The sequence below is a fragment of the Trichomycterus rosablanca genome, chromosome 3, assembly GCF_030014385.1.
Source record: "Trichomycterus rosablanca isolate fTriRos1 chromosome 3, fTriRos1.hap1, whole genome shotgun sequence".
Taxonomy (NCBI): Eukaryota; Metazoa; Chordata; class Actinopteri; order Siluriformes; family Trichomycteridae; genus Trichomycterus; species Trichomycterus rosablanca.
Genome location: NC_085990.1, coordinates 11546854 through 11567215, shown reverse-complemented (window position 1 = coordinate 11567215; position 20362 = coordinate 11546854). Strand labels below are relative to the sequence as shown.

The 20362-nt window shown below is 38.9% G+C and overlaps 1 protein-coding gene across 1 annotated transcript; it reads left to right on the top strand.

Moving 5' to 3' along the window:
• Positions 1–3500: 3500 nt before the first annotated feature.
• On the top strand, positions 3501–15556 carry cog7 (component of oligomeric golgi complex 7). The gene is made up of 18 exons (XM_062991836.1): positions 3501–3737; positions 4441–4662; positions 5276–5424; positions 5827–5943; positions 6022–6190; positions 6774–6856; positions 8300–8422; positions 8688–8886; positions 9356–9483; positions 9737–9891; positions 10774–10890; positions 11390–11455; positions 12093–12273; positions 12846–12986; positions 13091–13174; positions 14016–14130; positions 14292–14435; positions 15100–15556. The coding sequence occupies exons 2-18, from the start codon at positions 4497–4499 to the stop codon at positions 15264–15266; spliced, it is 2304 nt and encodes a 767-aa protein (XP_062847906.1). The 5' UTR covers positions 3501–3737; positions 4441–4496; the 3' UTR covers positions 15267–15556.
• Positions 15557–20362: the final 4806 nt, after the last annotated feature.

Below are 20362 nucleotides of genomic sequence, written 5' to 3'. Positions count from 1 at the left end.
CAAAACAATCCCTGCTGGTCGTGTTGCCAAGTCCACTCAGATTCATTTATTTTTCTCTTTGATTTTACGCTGCACACCAGCGCACAAACTTTGATTGCTCGCTACTTGTTGACGTGCATTTTTGGACGTGGTATCATTAAACCCCTCGTCACTTCTCGCGTTTGTTTTCGTGACAAAATGTAGTTTGGGAGACCAGAGAAGCTCGCCTGTGATTCCAGTTGGTGATAGATGGTGTAATGTGAAACCCCCCTATCGCCGATCAGTCATGTAGTGTGAAAGCCACACCGACGTGAAAGACTCCCGATTACAAGAGATCCAGTTGTGTAGTGTGAACTGTACAGCGACCTGACGACTTGGAAAGTCGTGTAGTGTGACTCGTGTAGTGTGAACTTGGCATTAATCTTGCCAACTCCACAAAAAATGCAAGATGCTTATTTTTTGCACAGCAGCATCTTACACCATTTAAATGTGCCTATGTTCAAGCAGCTTCAAATTAATAGCAAACCTGTCGTGTGGCACTTGAAATATTTTTTAAAATCCCAACTCCTTTTCTTCTCAGCATTAGGTGGCATTTTGTTTTTTCTTTCCAGCTTGGGCAAACCACTTTAATGGGTGTAGTCATACTAGCCCTATTTATGTTGGTACAGATGAAACAAATTATTATATACATGACTGCCTGAAGCTCTTCTATTTTGGAAAAAACAAACATGCTTGGAAGATTGTAGGTAAAAGAGAAAAAGGAAGCCCAGAGAAAAGAGAGATGGACACAATTAAAGGAATAATGGAATATTAAGAAGCCTAAAGACCCAAACAGTAGACAGCACGTTCTGGAGAACATTTACATTTTCAGCATTTAACAGACGCTTTTTTCCAAAGCGACTTACAGGTATGACTGAACACAATTTTGAGCAATTGAGGCTTAAGGGCCTTGCTCAGGGGTCCAACAGTGGCAACTTGGTGGTGGGGCTTGAACCGGCAACCTTTTGATTACTAGTCCAGTACCTTAACCACTGAGCTATCACTGCCCTATCCACATGGAGTCAGAATCGACTTGACGACACTTTGCATGTACTTATTAACCTCACATGTTTTTATTCGACTTGTCTTTTAAAAACATAAACTATTTAAAATGCTAAGCCTCCCATTAGCCGTGTAAAAGAGTCGACTTAAAGAGTCGATACATCACTTGTCTAAACGAGAGACATTCAATGTAACACTGAGCCACGTCATTAACCCCACGTCACTGGTGAACAACCAGCAAAATAGTCTGTCATTTTGTTGTTAAACGCAAAGTTAAATGACAGCAGCGCATCTAAAACAGTACTGACATTTTATGCATTTTACATGTGTTCGGTCCAACGTTTAACGTTTTCACAATGCACAATCAGAACGCTTCTTCACAATAGCTGTTTCCACTGACCGCGTTGTTCTCTCCCCACCCGTTTTTAGACAAGTCCCGCCTTCTCTGTAGGATTGGTTACCAGCCAGTAATGAATTCAATGAAAATGAATACGGCACATAAAACACTTTATTTAGTCTTTTGGATTGACTTAAATAATTGTATTAATAGAAAAATTAAATTTATTTTAAATTTAAAATTGAATTTATTTTATTTGGGATAACCATTGAATTCAGACGGAATTTATGTTGTCAACCTATTAATATTATCCAAATATCACATTTATTGTTGTACATTTATGAATAACAGACCAAATATCAACACTTTTAAGGCACAGATTATATCTTACATTAATACATTAAAACTCTGTGAAAAGTACCTTAACACTGCTTAAAAACTTCTCTCTCCCTTAATGGTAATAATAAATCATAAATTGTATTAATTTTAAGTTCCTGTCTTAGCTACTTTTATTTTTAGTTATATCTTATTTCTTTTACTTTTATTACCTCGAGCAATTTATAGTTAATTATTACCTAATTGTCATTGTGTACTTTATATTTTGTACGTTATTTTAAGCACAAATGTCATTGATTGGTACTGTCCTGAACACATGAAATGTTAAAACACTGTTGTTGCCAACTGATTAAGTAAGAAATGTGAGGAGTAGAATATACAGGCTGTTTAATACTGTACATGATTAAATATGTAGTTTGAAGGTCTGAGTAAACAAAGTGTCAACAATAAAACTAAATGAAATCATTAAAAAAGTACTGTTATTGCACTTGGTGCATATAATTCTATAATATACAAAACTGGAAGATTTTATTACAACTCGATTTACTATAAATACATTGTGTGGATATTTCATACTGTTATTATATTAATATCATTAAAATGTAGTGTTGGGATTCGTTATTTGGTGTATGTATGATTTATTATAGTTTTTTTATTAAACCATTTACAGTTGTGTACATACAGTAAAAGTTGTCATATATAACAATAATATAATAATAATACCTAATGCATTCTTATTTCATCTATAATTCATTCTTTACACCTGGCTTAATAAAAAAATAAGTTTGGTATTGGTATTATAACAATTAACAAACAAACAAAATAAATATAGAATGTATTGATTTACCATTATTGGGAAAACAGGTTTGTTCAGTTTAACATCTTTTTAATGCTTTCTAACAAAATGTATGAAGTGAAGGATTTCATGACTGGTCACTCCAGCAACCCCTACCAGAACATAACATACACAATTCTGACTGTCACTATCCAACCCTGCACAATAAACTCATAAGACTATACCTTCATTGCACTTGCACTTTAACTGGACTTTGTTTACTAAGCAGCTAATCCACTACCTCAGACCTGTCTATGCACCTTGCCTTGTCATTGCACCTTTGTCTTTGCCTAAGCACCTTATGTGTGCACCTTTTTTTTAACCTCTCCCATCCCCTCTCCCCTATTGTTTTTGCACTATTGTCTTTCGTTGTCTGCACTGGAGATGTAGCCTGACAGTGTTTCGTTATACTGTACAACCCTGTATTGTACTGTATAATGACAATAATGTTGAATTGAATTTTAAATTTTAAAAATATTGCACAATGCTGTAATATATGCTTTTTTGTCTATGTTTGTCATTGAGTACAATATTGTGATTAAAATTGTTTTAATTGTTTTAATTTTTTTTAACCAAAAGGCTTTAAAATGTTTTAGTAGAACTTCTGGTAGTGTGTCCAATTTAATAGTAAATGTAAAACAATTACATTTATTGAAGTCTTTATATTGTAAAGCTCTGACTTCTCATTTAGTGTCTGCATCAGCAACACCATTCCATTATTAAAGCAAAAGTAAATATTATTTCTTACATTATATATATATATTTCGCATTTAATACTTATTGGATGAAATTGTGTTTATTTATAATTTGCCGAGATAAACTAAAAAGCTGGTTTGGGGAAAATGAACTGATTTGATGAGAACATTGTGTAAACAAACCTTGTCGACTCTGACTGTATGATGATTGACACCGATGCTGACCAATCCCATCTCAGACTCAACATCTACCGGAAAACAGGTGGGAACATGAGGCATCCAGGAAGTTGCAGTAAATACTGAGACACGCAACAGTAATCTCTTATGTTTAATTCACACCGTCTTTATTTGAGTAGTATTGGTTAAGTTTAAGGCTGGAGGAAGCAGTCGCGCTGCTGGAACTATATCTGGTCGTTATGGTCATTTCATTCTCCTGGGTTGTTTATTTTCTGTTTGTCTCTAAACCAGGACTGGGTAAAAACTACAAGATGGACTGATCTGAGTTCAGCTGCAGGTAACAAAGTCTGCATATAAAAACCATTTAATCCTAAACCACATTGTTCACAGTATATCAGTTCAACAGACTCTCACAGCCCGGATCTGATGAACTCAGACACAACGTTGTAGATCAAGTAATTGTCTATTTTTATCAGTTGGACCTACAGTACCATCACTGACTGTAATCCGTCTGTTGATATGCACAATGTATCACAATGTATCTGCCTTTATTTTGGCAGTCGATGGGAAAGAACTAAAAACCACCACTTATGAGATATTGTGTATGTGGTGGACCACTTTTATCTCATTAGTAATAATGACAAGGCAGGGACAGTGGTAGCTTAGTGGGTAGGGCTTTGGGCTATCAACTGAAAGGTTGATAGTTCGAATCCCGGCTCTGCCATGCTGCCACTGTTGGGCCCCTGAGCAAGGCCCTTAACCCTGTCTGCTCCAGTGGTGCCGTACAAATGCTGTTCCCTGCGCTCTGTCCCCAGCTTCCAAACAAACTGGGATATGCAAAGAAAGAATTTCATTGTGCTGTACACCTGTATATGTATATATGACAAATAAAGGCATTCTATTCTAAGGTGTGTGTGTGTGTGTGTGTGGTGCTGTAATGAATCTATGTGTTGGTGTGAGTGTATCATGGTAGTGCTTGCGTGAGTGCATCATGGATGATAAAGTGGTGCTTGTAAATCATGGTATTCTTTCTTTTCCAGCACATTTTTGAAGATATTAAGATTGAGGTAGTAGGCAACAGTTTGGAGCTTCAGACATGGACTTCTCCAAGTTTCTGGCAGAAGATTTTGATGTGAAGGAATGGGTGAATGATGCGTTCAAAGTGGCACAGAAAGAGGCGCCGGGCAAAGCAGATGCTCACGCTGCCACGCTGGTCATGAAGCTGCAGCTGTTTATTCAAGAAGTTAACAACTCTATAGAAGGTAGAGTTACATTCAGGAATTACGGTATTATAATACTATACAATCTAACCTACAGTGGTGTGAGAAAGTATTTACCATCTTTCTCACTCCCTTTTTAATTAAATGTTTATAATATTAAGGATTTTCTTGAAATAAATATGTGATATTACACAAATGAAAGACTAATACAGTAGGATAAACAATATTTTTTAAAAGTTGTCATGACCCATATCATCGATGTGGAAAGCAATTGGCCTCTTGGTTATCCAATGAACAAATTTCAGGGAACCAATCCATCACCCCTCATCCCAATATAGCCAATCATGTCAGTGTAGTAGCATCACTGAGATTGGAACTTGTTATTATGATGTTATGTCTGGGTGGGAAGGGGTAATGTGTACATCCAGGAAGTGGGCGTGAGACAGCCACAGCCCATCTTAATTGGGAATGGAGGTGGTGCCAGCATCATAAGATAACTAAGCTCCAATTGGACATGACTTGATTGGGTGAAAAGGAAAAAAAAAATCGAAATAATAGAAGATTAAAAAAGCCCTTCCTGGTCTTGCACATCTCACATATGAGATTGTTGTGTGTGTGTGTGTGTGTGTGTGTGTATGTGTGTATGTGTGTGCAGAGAGTAGTATTCAGGCACTGCAGAACATGCCACGTGTGTTACGAGATATTGAAGCACTAAAGCAGGAGGCATCATTCCTCAAAGATCAGATGGTCATGGTGAAGGAAGACATTAAGAAGTTTGAACAGGACACTGTGCAGTCCATGCAGGTAAACACACACACACGCACACACACACACACACACACACACACACACAGACATTTGCCCCACTAAATGATTACAGTGATGTAAAGACACATCATTTTATATTAATTTTATTATTATGTTTTACCACCACTTTATTCTGGTCAGGGACATGGTGGGTCTGGCCTTGGCCTCCCCCCACCACCAACCCCCCACATAAAACCAGGATTGTCTGTATGTAGATGCTCGACTGACCGATATCTAACCCTGAATCCCAGTGTGAGTGGGCTAGCAGAATTTACTGCTGCACCGCCCAAGCCACACTGAAATATTAAGTCTTGAGCAGAATAGTAGTAATGAGGGTTTATGAGCTGAATTATTATCCAGTTTTGCTGCATTGAGGTCAGTATATTCTGTGTTTTACAGGTGCTGGTCGAACTCGATCAGGTAAAGTCCAGGATGCAGCTAGCGGCTGAAGCACTACAGGAAGCAGATAAATGGAGCACGCTCAGTGCAGACATTGAGGAAACGTTTAAGACGCAGGTGTGCATAGTGTCTGCAGACTTACATGTGTTGTGTTTCTCCCTTTGATTAACCTGAGTTTTGTGTGTGTGTGTGTAGGACGTGGCTGTAATTAGCACCAAGCTAGCAGCGATGCAGAGCAGCTTGGCCATGCTAGTAGACACTCCAGACTACAGTGAGAAGTGTGTTCAGCTGGAGGCACTCAAAAACAGACTGGAGGCTTTAACAAGCCCACAGATCGTCTCTACCTTCAACACACACTCTACAGGTAAAACACACACACACACACACACACACATATTATTGGCTTGGAAGCAATGATACACTAACGACCCTCTTTGAAGTAGAGCAGTGTTAGCTCAGCAGAATCAGAAGGCTGCTGGTTTAAGCCCCACCACTGCCAGATTATCACTGCCAGGCCCATGAGCAAGGCCCTTAATTGCTTGAATTGTATTCAGTCATTAATGTAATACAGTTTGGATAAAAGCATCTGCTAAAGGCCATAAATATAAGTAAATGAAATGAGTATTATTTTAAGGTTTATATTTCTGTTTTTATCAACTGCTTCATTCTGGTCATAGTCATGGTGGGTCAGGATCACCCGACATCACTGGGCACATGGCAGGAATACCCTGGACAGGGTGCCAATCCATCTCAGAGCTTTGACCTCCCCCAAAAGAACAAAGAAAATTTACATTTGTGTATCAAACATCGATTCAGCTCAAGAATTATTGGCACCCCTGGTATAGATGGGTGAAAGAGGCATTGAAAAAAAGATTAAAAAGCTGAAGTTTGATTTGTGTCAGGAAACCTAAAATTTATACATATCTGTATTTGTGTTCCATTTTCAGATCAGGCCAAGCTGTTTGTGAAGGTTTTCACAGAAATGGACAGAATGCCACAACTGCTGGCTTATTATTACAAATGCCACAAGGTGAGGGTCATATAATAGCAATAAACACTCATCCAGTATAGTTTCTTCGCATGTACTCTGTTTGGGAGGGTCCCATAGTTTCCACTGGATCATAATATTTAATATTATTGTGAATGTATGGTCTGTATAACTGCAGCATCTTATGTCATGTTTTAGGTGAACTGAATAATCTTTTTGTATTGGTCAGTATATTGTTCTTCCATGTGCTTATTGCCAGTATCTAATGATTTGGACTGGCATTTGCTTTCTGTAAGCGATTTGATGCCAAGCTTGAATTTTTGTATTCAATATCTGCATTTCCCTTTTTTCCTCTCAATCTAAGATTGTCCAATTTCCTAATAGTAATATCTCTTCACTTCACTGTAAAAGTCTGCTTCACTTCTGCCCTGATCGAGGAGAGCTGCAGACTGTCATGCACCCTCTCAGATATGTGTGCAGTTACTAGCCTCTCCTTTTCACCAAACTTTTATCTGCAAATCAGTCATTCCTCATGCTGGTGCCTTGACCAGCTGGCAGATATCACAATTCCAGCAGCGATGAAAAACCCAGTTGACTTCCCTTCCTCAGGCACAGCCAATTGTGCCTGCTGTAGAATAGAATAGAAACTTTGTCATTGTACATAGTACAACAAAATACTGTTTGTCACTTCTCAACAGAAATGAATCATATTAATAGAAAACAGCAACAAGAAAAACAACACATACATAAAACATGCAGTCAATAATAGCATATAATGTTTTGAGGTGCAAAGTGGCAAAAATTAGGTGAAAACATTTATGAAGTCTTAATGGTTTGGGTGGGGGGTATACAGAGGGATTGATGGAGGTCATAGCTCCAGGGAAGAAGCTGTTCCTCAGCCTGCTAGTCCTAGTCTTTACTGTTCTGTATCTCTGTCCTGAAAGCAGAGGGACAAACAGTCTGTGTCCTGGGTGGGTGGGATCTTTAGTGATGTTATAATAATATAATATAAAATTGAAATGTTATAGTAATGTAGTAATGGGATCTGTAGTAATCTGTAGCAATGTAGTAACTGTAACCCAGGTTGATAGCACAGCTAAGATTTGAACTCGAGAGCTTGGGATCTCCATGATGGTAGTGGGCTAGCACCTTCCTATCACCCAATACTTGATTCTGTTGTTGATGCTTTCTAGGTTGAACATATGCTAGCTCCTGACATCTTCCCACACAATTTGTCCTCCATAAATACTGTGCCAAATTTCTTCATGTGCAAAATTGCATTGGGTTTTTTTTACAGACCAGATGTTGTGGGTTTTTTCACCCGATTGTCAAAGATCCCTCTAGCAGTGTTCTTTTTTTTTTTTTTCAGAACTACTGGAGTACTTTTAGTTCATTGTCCTTATGCCTGATTTCTGTTGCAGTTTTCTGCATATTTGCTTTAAACTGATGGCTTCATGTTTAACTAATATTATGTGTGTACTTTAGGTGCAGTTACTGAGTGTATGGGAGAGTGTTTGCCAGTCTGACGCTTCTCTAAAGCAGCAGCTCACCGAGTTCTATGACACACTCCTGTCCACCTGGTACACACAGCTGCAGTGGACCAGCCAGGTACACACAATTCATATAATCATTTAGTATGAGCAGTGGAAGCATCATGTATTTCTCCTTTCTGTTTAGAGCAGTGCACATGCTAGCACCTGTCTATCATTTAAAGAACATGCCGAACTCCTTACACCTGACATAACACTCATTTTAAGTAATCCTACAATTGAACACTCTACAACACTAATTCATTCATGCAACATAACAGAACTCACATGTCTGTGCATTTCCAATTGCATATGTGTGTGTGTGTGTGTGTGGTCTCAAACAGGTCTTTAGGAACCCCTATGAGGTGGTGACGGTGTTGATGATCCAGACTCTTGGTGCCATGGTGCCATCCATCCCAGATTGTATCACAGCAGCGTTGAACCATTGCCCTGCTGAGAGTCGACTTGACACTCTTCTCGAGCTTCACCAGACAGCGGCCAACTTCAGTCGCAGCCTGGAGAGCGCCATGCAGCCTCACCTCAGTATGTGTGCGCCAACTTTATAATACAGTATTAGTGTAGCCTATCGCTAACACTTCCGCCAGCTTATATCGTTCAATATTACAGCATTTGTCACTGGAGCTGCATAACACATAAGTAATAAGTAATTCCATTTATTTCAGTGGGATTGGCGGTGTTGGTTATACAATTTGCAAATTAATTTTATCATTATTTAACATGACATTTGTGTTGTTGATCAGTACCAGGGTTAATCTGAAGTGGTGTTATTTTAAGGTGTACAAAGTCAATGTTCACATAAAACCTTTTTCAGTAAAATAAATAGTTTTGGTGACCCTGTGCCCACTGTAGCCTTAGATTTGTGTTATAGAGGGACAAATACTTAATGCACACTGCTACGTCCTTTTGTTTATTTTAAACAATTACCAGTGTGTTACACTGTACTGTTTTCTACTGGTGTATGATTACAGCCCTGCTTGTGCATGTGTTGTAGGTGAGTGTAACCTTTTGAAGGTGGGGGAGCTGGTGTTGTGTGTGTATGCACCATATAAAACGTACCAGATGCAGTATGGAGACCTAGAGAAGACCAACCTGCTGATCCAGCTCAGTGCTGTTCCACTGGTGAGCATACACCCTCTTTTTCCACGTTAAACTTAGGAGTGGGGGTCTTGTAAACAACATGTGTCATTGTTTTTTGTGAATTAAATCAGAATATAGTTCCTTTATATATATTTTCTATTTTCTATTTTTTTATTTTTTTCATTTGCCTGTGCCACCCGATGGTTACATAATGGCAACTGCAATCGATTGAGTCATGTAATTTACACTGTACAACAATTATTAGTTTCAAAAAGTGTTTTAAACTTGTGTGTAGGAACGTGGTGAGGTGTTAGACTGTGTTTTGGAGCTCACACAGTCTGTACAGAAGGTGTTTGGACTGGCAGCAGCTGCAGTGGATCGTTGTGTGAAACTCACAGACGGACTCGGAGTGTGTGGCCTCGTCAAAGCACTGAGGGCCCTTTTCACCAAGTACATAATAACCCTAAAACCTAACCCAGTAAAAATTCCCGCTTGCTTTAGTTTTTTAGTAAAGTCGACACTTCAGTCAGTCATACCATTAACGACTGCTCCTTATGTCACTAAATTGTGTTGTTGTTTAAAGTTGGAAATGTAAGACAGGAAAAAAAATCTTGTAATAAGTTACCCCAGTAAGCAAATAATATTTTGTCTCAAATGGGTTTTATGCTAGACACTTAAAAATAAAATGCTATTTTTTCCCTCTTTTTCTCAGACCCCCCCTCCCGATTTTCTCCCCTAATCTAGTCGTATCCAATTACCCTCTACCAATACAACCCTTCACTGCTGACTGAGACACAACTGACACACGCCACCTCCGACACGTGTGCAGTACCGACTGCCTCTTTTCACCTGCACGAGGCGAATTCATATGCAGACAACCCCTGTGCACGGAGAGCCACACCCTGACCAACTCAGCCAGCAGAGGTCGTAATTGCACCAGTTATGAGTAACGCTGGTCCAGCTTTCCCATCCCTGAACAACAGCCAATCGTTGTTCATGTGGCCGCCCAGCCCAGTCGGAAGGCAGAGCTGAGATACGATACGATGTATTCGAGATCCCAGCTCTGGTGTGCTAGCGTATTTTACCGCTGTGCCACCTGAGTGGCAAAAATGCTATTTTAAAAATATCTGGTATTGTACAGAAAATTTTATTCTTTCAGTGTTAAAATATTGAATGTTTTCTTTACCTATTTGGTATGTGTTCACTTACAAGAAAAAGGCAAAACCACAATCATATGCATATTGGATTTGGCGCTACAGCCAGGGCTAGGTTTACATACCACCATACACCCGGGATGAAGCCTCCTGTAACTTTCTCTCTGTTGTTTTTCAGGTATGTATCAGATTTTTCTATCACTCTTCAGTCAATCCGGAAAAAGTATAAACTCGAGGAAAGGTCCATTTCAGAGGTGTTCACTGAGGACTGGACAGCGTTCCAGAATTGTGTTAGGTGAGCAGTGTTTCACTTAGATTCACTTATTTATTTTACATTACAAGTAAGTAATATAGCACGTTCAGACATAGCCAATCATATCTGTATTGGCAGCCCCCTGCTCGATAGCAGAGCCGAGATTCGAACCTGTGAGCTCAAGATCTCAGCAGTGGCGTGCTTGCATGTTTTACTGCTGCACCACCTGAGCGCCTGATGTTACAGATTTTAACTAGTAAAATAATGTTAAAAATGTTATTAACATTTCAATTACATCATACTTTTTTAATCTATGCTGGCGACGGTTGTACTTTCTGGTAATACTTGGGTTTGGAAAGGCAAAAATACCTTTGATTTTACTTTAATGTCCATATAAATAGGTTCCTGTACATTAATGTGATACGTGAAGTCTGTATTGAATTATTTAAACTTAATGAATCAATATGTGCAAACATATCATGTAACTACTGTCTTATTAAATGTTTTGAGTTATATTCTCTATCTCTGTGGTTAAATGTAGAATTATTGCTACATGTGGGGAGCTTCTCAGGCAGTGTGGAGCTTTTGAACAGCAGCTTTCAAACAAGTAAGAAGACTTTGAGCCACTGTTTTATGCATTTTATGTACACCAATTAGGCATAACATTTTGACCACTTTCCTAATATTGTGTTGGCCCCCCTTTTGCTACCAAAACAGCCCTGCAACTGTGATGCACTGTGTATTCTGACACTTTTCTTTCAGAACCAGCATTAACTTCTTCAGCAATTTGAGCTACAGTAGCTCGTCTGTTGGATCGGACCACACGGGCCAGCCTTTGTGCCTCATGTGCACCAATGAGCCTTGGCCACCCATGATCCTGTCGCACCACAAGAGCTGCAGTTTTGGAGATGCTCTGACCCAGTCATCTAACCATCACAATTTGGCCCTTGTCAAACTCGCTTGCCCAGTTTTCCTGCTTCTAACACATCAACTTTGAGGATAAACTGTTCACTTGCTGCCTAATATATCCCACCCACTAACTGGTGCCGTGATGAAGAGGTAATCAGTGTTATTCACTTCACCTGTCAGTGGTCATAATGTTATGCCTTGTTGGTGTATATTGTATTGTAAATTTAAATAAACTAAAGATTGTATTTATTTTGGTAGATTAAATGGACACTTCTTGACAATCGAATTGAACTTTAATGTTAACCATTCTAAGCCATCTGTACGGTGATTGGCAGGATTTTAGGAAAGGCTGGGCATTTTCTCTGGGAGGGTTTTAACCCCAGGAGCCTGAGCGGCCTACAGGAGGGCGGGACTGAGAGGCGGAGCCAGAAGAACCCTTGGCAGGAATATAACTACCTACAACAAAGCAGCACTGCAGAGTACAACACCCTGCTGGAAACACTGCACACACTTAAGGTTTGTCATTTCTATTATCTGTCTTCCTTAAAAAACCCTTTGCGTGTGCCAGTCGATAACAGGGCTTTAGCCATCCCCCAGCAGATATAGCCAATCATGTCTGTGTAGACACACAACCTGCCCAATATCACAGCTGAGATTCAAACCTGAATCTAGGCAGTGGTGGGTTATCTTAACAGACTGCTGCACCACCCAAGTACCCGCTTTATGCAAACAGGATATTTGTCTGTATGGTTAGACATAATTTAGAATTAGCTGGCAGTCTTAGCCCACATGTTGATGTTAGGATGGCTTGAATGTACACAGTACATTCAGAGACAGCTGTTCCATGAAACCGTTAATAGAGGTCGTGACAGAAAAGTCACCAGTAGTAGTCGGTCATACTCATTGTCATCATGAAACTTGAATTAATTAATTACACAGAATTAAAAATCTTAGTAGTCTTACCCAAAGACTGTCATGACATTTTGACCCTAACAAATGTACATAAACGTTTGGCTTTTGATATATTGGTATATTATGTATACATATAACTAATATTATATAAACATGTACATGATTGTGTGTGGTAGGAGAAAGGCACGGGCAACTCAAGCCTCCTCTCGGAAACTCGCACCGCACTGACTCGTCTGAACCAGCAGGCCAATCAGCTCGCGTTCGATTCTGTGTTCCTGCAAATCAAACGCCAGCTATGCCTACTCAATAAACCAGAGGTGTGTATATATACGTAAAGGTGACGTTACATTTGTGTGGGCTGTGACTGGAGTTTGAGTAGGCTCTAGAAAGAATAGTAGAAATTGACTGTGTGTGTGTGTAGGGTCGAGGTTCTGTTGGTCTGGGTGAAAGTTTTACAGAAGATCTGCCAACTTTCAGCCTCTCACCACAGGAGCACATTACTAATGTAAGTCAAACACACCGTATTCAACATCAGATCACTTTTACAAGACTGTGGGAGAATCCAACACCCATCTCTCTCTTTCTGTCTCTCTCTCATATACACACATGGGCACTTTATAGCACCCGTTTGTGTAAAAACAGCCATACTGAGGTTTTTAGGCATCAGTACATAGGAAATTGTGTTCAAAACCTTACATTCAATGATTAAGGTTTTCCCCTCACAGTCTAGTCATATCTAGTTACCCATTTGTAACTGCTCTACCTCTGCAGACCCCCACAATGACCAAGTATAGGCATAGACTGGCACGTGTCCCACTTCAACACTGAGAAAGAGCAGTCTCATAAAGAGCACTTTTTTGTAGTCATGCACTACTATACATTATTTTAAACTATCCCTTGTGTAGGTGCCTCAATCAGCTAGCAGAAGTCGCAATTGCGGTAATATTGAGGAACACTTTCGACCTTCTTTCCGCCAAGAAACAGATCATTTCTTGTATGGCTGCCCGGTCAGTCAATAGTTCTTAACGAGATCTCAGCGGTGGTGGGTTAGCGCATTAGAAGCCTAAGCCAACTGAATGCCTATGTTGATTTCTTTTAGCAGCACCTAGAGAAAATGTTGTACTGACATGTTAGACAGCATTCTCTACCATCGTCATCATAGCACCAGTGAAAAGTATTTGATGTTTCATCCATAAAGTACAGTTCCAGAGATTTGTGGATTGCCAAGGCATGTTGAAGTTGTTCTGGTGGCTCATGGTGGCCAAACAGCACCACCACCAATCCATGACAGCAACACTGACACTTTATTTTGTTGCTTTTCTTTAATTTGTCACCCATGTGTGTAGATTGGCCAGTATATCATGTCTCTGCCACTGCACCTGGAGCCATTTGTGACTCAGGAGGATCCAGCACTGGAACTGGCCTTACACACAGGAAAACTGCCCTATCCACCAGAGCAAGGTACACTGTAGCATCAACTGTAAAAAGGAATGACTTCTGGCTACTTTGCCACATGGTCTCGCTGCTGGTGTTTTACATGATACATATATTATAGATATACACAACTGGAAACAAGACAGTACACACATGTGCATTTATAGTAATGGGTGTCCCTCCTGTAGGAGATGATGTTCCAGAGTTGGAGAACACGGCAGATTATTGGCTGGGATCTATCGCCAGGGCGACCATGCAGACGTACTGCGACGTGATTTTGCAGATTCCAGAACTGAGTCCTCATGCCACCAAACAGCTGGCGACAGATATTGGTATATATTTACTTATTTTTACATTTTGTTTATTGCATGATGCTTCCGCTCCTTTTGAGGAGAACGAAACCAACACACACACCCTCCGACACATTTTTTCACCTGCACTAGGCAAGTTTATATGCGGATCAGCTTTGTCTATGGAGAGACACACCCTGATCAATGCATTATTCTTCGACTCCGTGCAGGTGGCATCAATCAGCCAGCAGAGGTTGCAATTGCATCAGTCCCTATCCGGCTCCCTTTTGTATGAACAACAGCCAGTTGTTCATGTAGGTGCCCAGCCCAGCCGAATGGCAGAGCTGATGTGCTTGCGTGTTTTACCGCTGCATCACCTAAGCGCCCAGATATTGGTATTCATTATTAAACTAGTATGAGCTTTCAGGTTTTATGGAAGCTGAAACCAAGTTTGTTCAAACTTTTGAGTTTTGGATCAGCACTCGGGTGGCGCATGAAAATGGTAAAACATGAAATTAAAAATATAAAAATTTGCACCAATGTTTTGCTGCACAGCTCAAATACACCTCAGCTGCAGTGTATGGAGAAATGACCTTTTACTCTCCATAAGACTTTTATAGTACAGTGAAACATTTCCACCATAACAGCAAATAATTCAGGTCCTGGTCTACAAATATTCATATTTGTTTGTTGTGTTTGTTTTTAGACTACCTGAGCAACGTGATGGATGCACTGGGTCTGCAAACCTCCAGAACTCTGCAGAACATCACAGCTCTCCTCCGGGCTAAACCTGAGGAATTCAGACAGACATCTAAACCTCTCCCACGCAGACTCACATCCTCCATTGCTGCTATGCGAGGCCTTGAGTACTAACCATGTATATAAAAAAGATGAGCCTTGTTTCGCCATAGCCAGTGGCATCTGCTTGCTTTACCAACCAGCTCCAACATTTCCAAAATGCCGGCTTAAATCTGAAGTTTTCAAACAGAAGGGAAAAATTTACTCGAGTTTGAAGGAGTTTAAGAAGAGAAGTTGCGTATACTATCTAACTTTTCAATTTAATACAGGGCAATGTTATCGTTTTTAGGCCGGAACACTAAGTTTTTGCTATTTTCATTCTTATTATTTTCATTATCTGAACCAAATAAACTTATTTAACACTGTTTTTGTTTCAACACGTATTTTTATTGTGACTGTTTACTGATGCAGAGAAGCAGAAATACTTAATTATGGTAATATAAAGATATGTACTCCATAAAGTACCATAGTGGTTTTAAACTAAAATCTTTAAGTGAGCTAAAACTGGCCTGTGGTTTGGAAAAACCTGAAACCTACAGCTTGATTTACCTGTTGGCAATGGGTGCGACTGAAACACCTATGCTTAATAATTAGGAGGGGTGTCCACATACGTTTGGCCATATACTTGGTCACATATTTAATGACATATAATTAGGTTATTTATAACTTACATTCTGAAGGGGGAGCAAATAATCCTGTTTTATATAGTGGATTAAACAGTGAGAAGCCATAACATAAGGACCACACCCCAAAAATATCTGCATTTCATACCAGTGGTGGATGTCATGGTCAGGGATCTAGTATAAACAGTTGGACTTATCGTAGTTACATATGATTCACATCTTAAATGCTGCAGATTTGTCCACGCACAAGGATTTAAGGGATTCGGATAAGGGCCAAATTCTTATGGCCAGTGACTAGGTCGAAATATCTCTGAAACTGCAAGGGGTGTTTACAACGGTCTGAGGAGGGACAAGCCATGAACCACCAGTGGGTTTTTGGTCAGCAAAGACTCAATGGGCACCAAAGCTGGTCAATGGACATGAAAGCTATGACAGAAGAACTACTGTGGCTTAAATTCTAGATCATTTTAATCCTGGTGATGAGGCAGTGCATTAAACTCTTTTGTGTATGGGGCTGCATAGCCATACAAGTCAAAGTGTTAATCTGAGTCTCTTGCTGTCTTTAAAAAGCGATTAAAAACCCACCTCTTTACTAAACACTTAAGCTGACTTGTACTTACTAATACTAATTCCTTTAAAAAAAACCCACTTTGGTTCTAACAGGTTTTAGCAGATTTGTGTTCTTGGACTGTTGTTTACTTAAACTAGAGTAAGGTAATGTTCACTGTGGTGCACTTCTGTACATCGCTCTGGATAAGAGTGTCTGCTAAAAGCCAAAAATGTAAATGTAATAATAACCCCCCCAGTACACTGTAAAAAAAAGCACTGGCAAAGGGCATGCAGGCTTGGAAACTTGACATTGAAGTAGGTCAACTAATCCAACAAATGCTGTTTTTTTACATTACGTAAAAATTTACAGAAGTAAAATGGTCCAACTCACAGCATATAGAAGATGTAAGACCTGTTGGTAATATTCTGGTATCAGATACAACAGAACTCCTTCAGCTGTCTTGTGGAGTCCATGTCTTGGTGGGTCAGCTTTAAAATTTATATATTTTTTCAAAAAATATATTTAGTTGATTATTTATAAGATTATTGTTTTTTATAAAGCTACTCTCAGCTTGAGTTGAGACATTTTTGTGTTTAAGTGACATGAACAAACATTGAGTGACCCTTGTGTTCATCTTCTAGTCAAAGGTTTTATTTCATTATAGGACTTGAGGTGGGGCATAAAGTCTCACTAGTGAAAACTTTCCAAGCAATGCCTGTATGGACTTGATTATCAATAGATCTTTATAAATGTTCTCTCTCTCTCTCTCTCTCTCTCTCTCTCTCTCACACACACACACACACATCAAGGAAGACATGACTATAAGCATATGATTTCTAATTACTTTATTTAATTACTCATCATGGTAATTGGTTTGGAGGACTGGCAGTGATCAGTGAGGCAAAAATTGCATATCCTTAAATAAAGTACATGAAAACAGAACAACTGGGAACAAACAGCAGCTAATGATCCGGGTAAAATAGCAGGTACAGAAAACACAATGATGCTGACAGAGGGATCATTTCTGAAATCATGTCAACATGGCAGTGTGTGCAGGGGTGTATAACTTGATCACATAATGCAAATAGAAAATTCATTGCTTTAAGTCTCAGGAATAACAACAGCTGTGGAATGCACTGAATGCACTGTATGTAGTTTTCACTTCTTTCTGCTCTAAAATATTCATGTTGCTTCTCCTGAAACAAAATAATAATTTTTTCTAGAGGCTTTCAAAATAACACCAACAAAAACCTGATTCATTCATGTAAAATAAGACTTGAGGCAGAACTGTTTAAAAGATGTACTTTTTAAGGTGTAATCAGTGATTTTGACAGACAGAAGCTAAATCTTTAGGCTTCAAATCAAAACTTTACTTACACTTGTGGGGAACGTGTGCAGTATGTCATACTAGTTTTGGGATTTTAATTATTTTTCACATTTGTGAACATTTCATTGTTCAAAACATAGTTGCTAACTGATTAGCTCTTTTCACCTCAATCAGTTACTTTTATTAGCTATTAGCAAGCTTTTGTAACAACTCTTTTTGGATCTTTGCCTCCTTCAACCAGATCAACTAAATTTGTTGGTTTTCTAGAGCACACTTTATTAGAAATCAATTCAATCCACTCAACTCCTGAAAAGCTATTCCAAAAGCCTCATTTGTGATTGTTAATGTGGCTAAATAGCTTACGCTTGTTTCCACTGACCACAAAATTCTCCTTCAGTGGAATTTTTCCTTACTTGTCAGCATGCCAACCTCTAAGTCCATATAACATAGCTATATATGTATAAAGCTCCCTTGACTGTGGACAATGACACCTGTGGTCAAGCTGCTTCTATGTTAACCATTTGTAGTGGTTCTTTTATAACACTGGACCATTTAGGCACATTTTCTTTCAGCTTTTTAATCCAACATGAGAGTCTGACCTCACAAATGTTCTTTGACTAAATGGGCACAGGTCCCCACCAACACACTCTTAATACTGTGGAACACCTTCCCAGGTGGATGTTCAACAAGCTTATGGTTGCAGCCACACAGTGCTTATATATATTTTCTATAATATTATACTATTAAAACATATGACATTTTCTTTCCTTTTCTATATTGGCCCAATTCAATGTGCAATACTCGTCACACCACTTTAATATTTCATCTATATTTAATCTGTACCATATTCTGTATACTTGGAACTGCACCTTTCTGCACTTTTAATTCCATTTGTTTATTTACACTCAATCCATCCTCATTAATAATAACTGCCGAACTCCAGTGGCCTGCACAGGGCCCTGGCCTCAACCACTTTAAGCACATATCAAATGAATTGGAATGTCATTGGCAAAACAGGCCTTCTCCTGCTTTTAATGCTGTGTGTTTGTGTGTGCTATTCAAAAAGCTGTTATTAATCATGGAACAGGACACGTAGATCCACACACAGTGAGGAGGATGGTTAGATACAAAAATCTTTCTCCCAAGGATCATGGTTGGAAATTTATCAAATGAGGCACCACATATCCAAATCTACAATTAGATCCCAGTTCCATTCCATCAAGCTAGAAATCTTTATCTCACTACAAATATTAGCACATTAGATTCTGTTTCTATGGTCAAATATGACAAAAAATTTAATTATTTGTCGAAAATAGGGGTTGGTTTGGTGCAAAAGGTGATTAGATTAAATGTTTTTATTAAATATGGAGAAGAATCTGTGATGGTTTTCCCTTTAAAGATCATTCACACAATCATCTTCACTGTGGGTGTCATTAACACCGGATGTGACTGTACACTGCACACCTGTATACAGAGACAAAGACATTTAAAAAAGCAAATTTCTTAGCTATGTGAACTTTATTCATCAGTCATTCATTTTTCTGTGTGACTAAACGGCTTTGTTTGTTTTTTGTTCTCATAAAAACTACAAACACCAAGAAAGTTTTAAATTCATGGATACTTAGATGGTAATGGAGACAAAAAAAAACAAAAGTGGAGTAAACTTGGTGGCAGGCTAAATGGGCATCAATCTTTTATTTTTCACCTGAGATGAGACAATCTGCCTAATACAATGCCTTAAAAAAGTATTTAGCCCCCTAAATATTTTTCTTAATTTATGAACTAATATTGCACAGTTGTTGATCTACACAGCATCATGCATCATGTTAAATTAAAAGAAAACAATGTGAAAAACTAAAACTGGTATGACCTTTAAATGTAAGATTATTTAACCCCAGGTACAACATAACTTTTTCAGCTTCATAATCCTTTTAGTTGTCAACATCTTTTATTAAATGTTGTCTGTTTTTACTTCCTTTACTGAGATAAACTGCACATCTTTTGTGGGGTCTATCAGTATGGTTGAGACCATATTGCCTAAAAAACAAAACAAATATGAAAATAGATTTCCAAGAAACATTCAAAACAAGTCAAAAGAATTCGTGACGAATTCAAAGGCACTCAAAATGAAAACTACAGCAACACTGACTAGGTCAGACTGTCCCTTCTAAACTACAGACTGTTTAGAATGGCTATTATAAACCAGTTACTCTGGGTTTCAGAAGGAATAACCACAGCAAGCTTCTACAACATAAATGACTTTCAAGACTTTCAAATTTTTGTTTAGAATTCAAAGTGACGTGCGGAGTAAGTGAAATTCATTTTTACTGTTAGTCAGCAGCAGGGACTGACAGCCTTGATCAGGATTAATAAAAAGTGAAGGATGCACCTGTCAGAAAGGAAGAGAAAACAAAAAGTACACAGATAAAGCCCAACCATTCACTCATTCATTCATTGTCTGTTTTACCACCGCTTTATCCTATTCAGTGGGTTGCAGTGGGTCTAATCCATGGGTGAAAGGTAAGAAACACCCCAGGCAAGTCGCCTGTCCCTCACAGGGCACACACACACACACTAATAACTAGGGCAATTTTAGCACCTCCAATTAACTTGACTGCATGTATTTAAACTGTGTGAGGAAACCGGAGCCAAAGCCCAATCAGTGGCATTT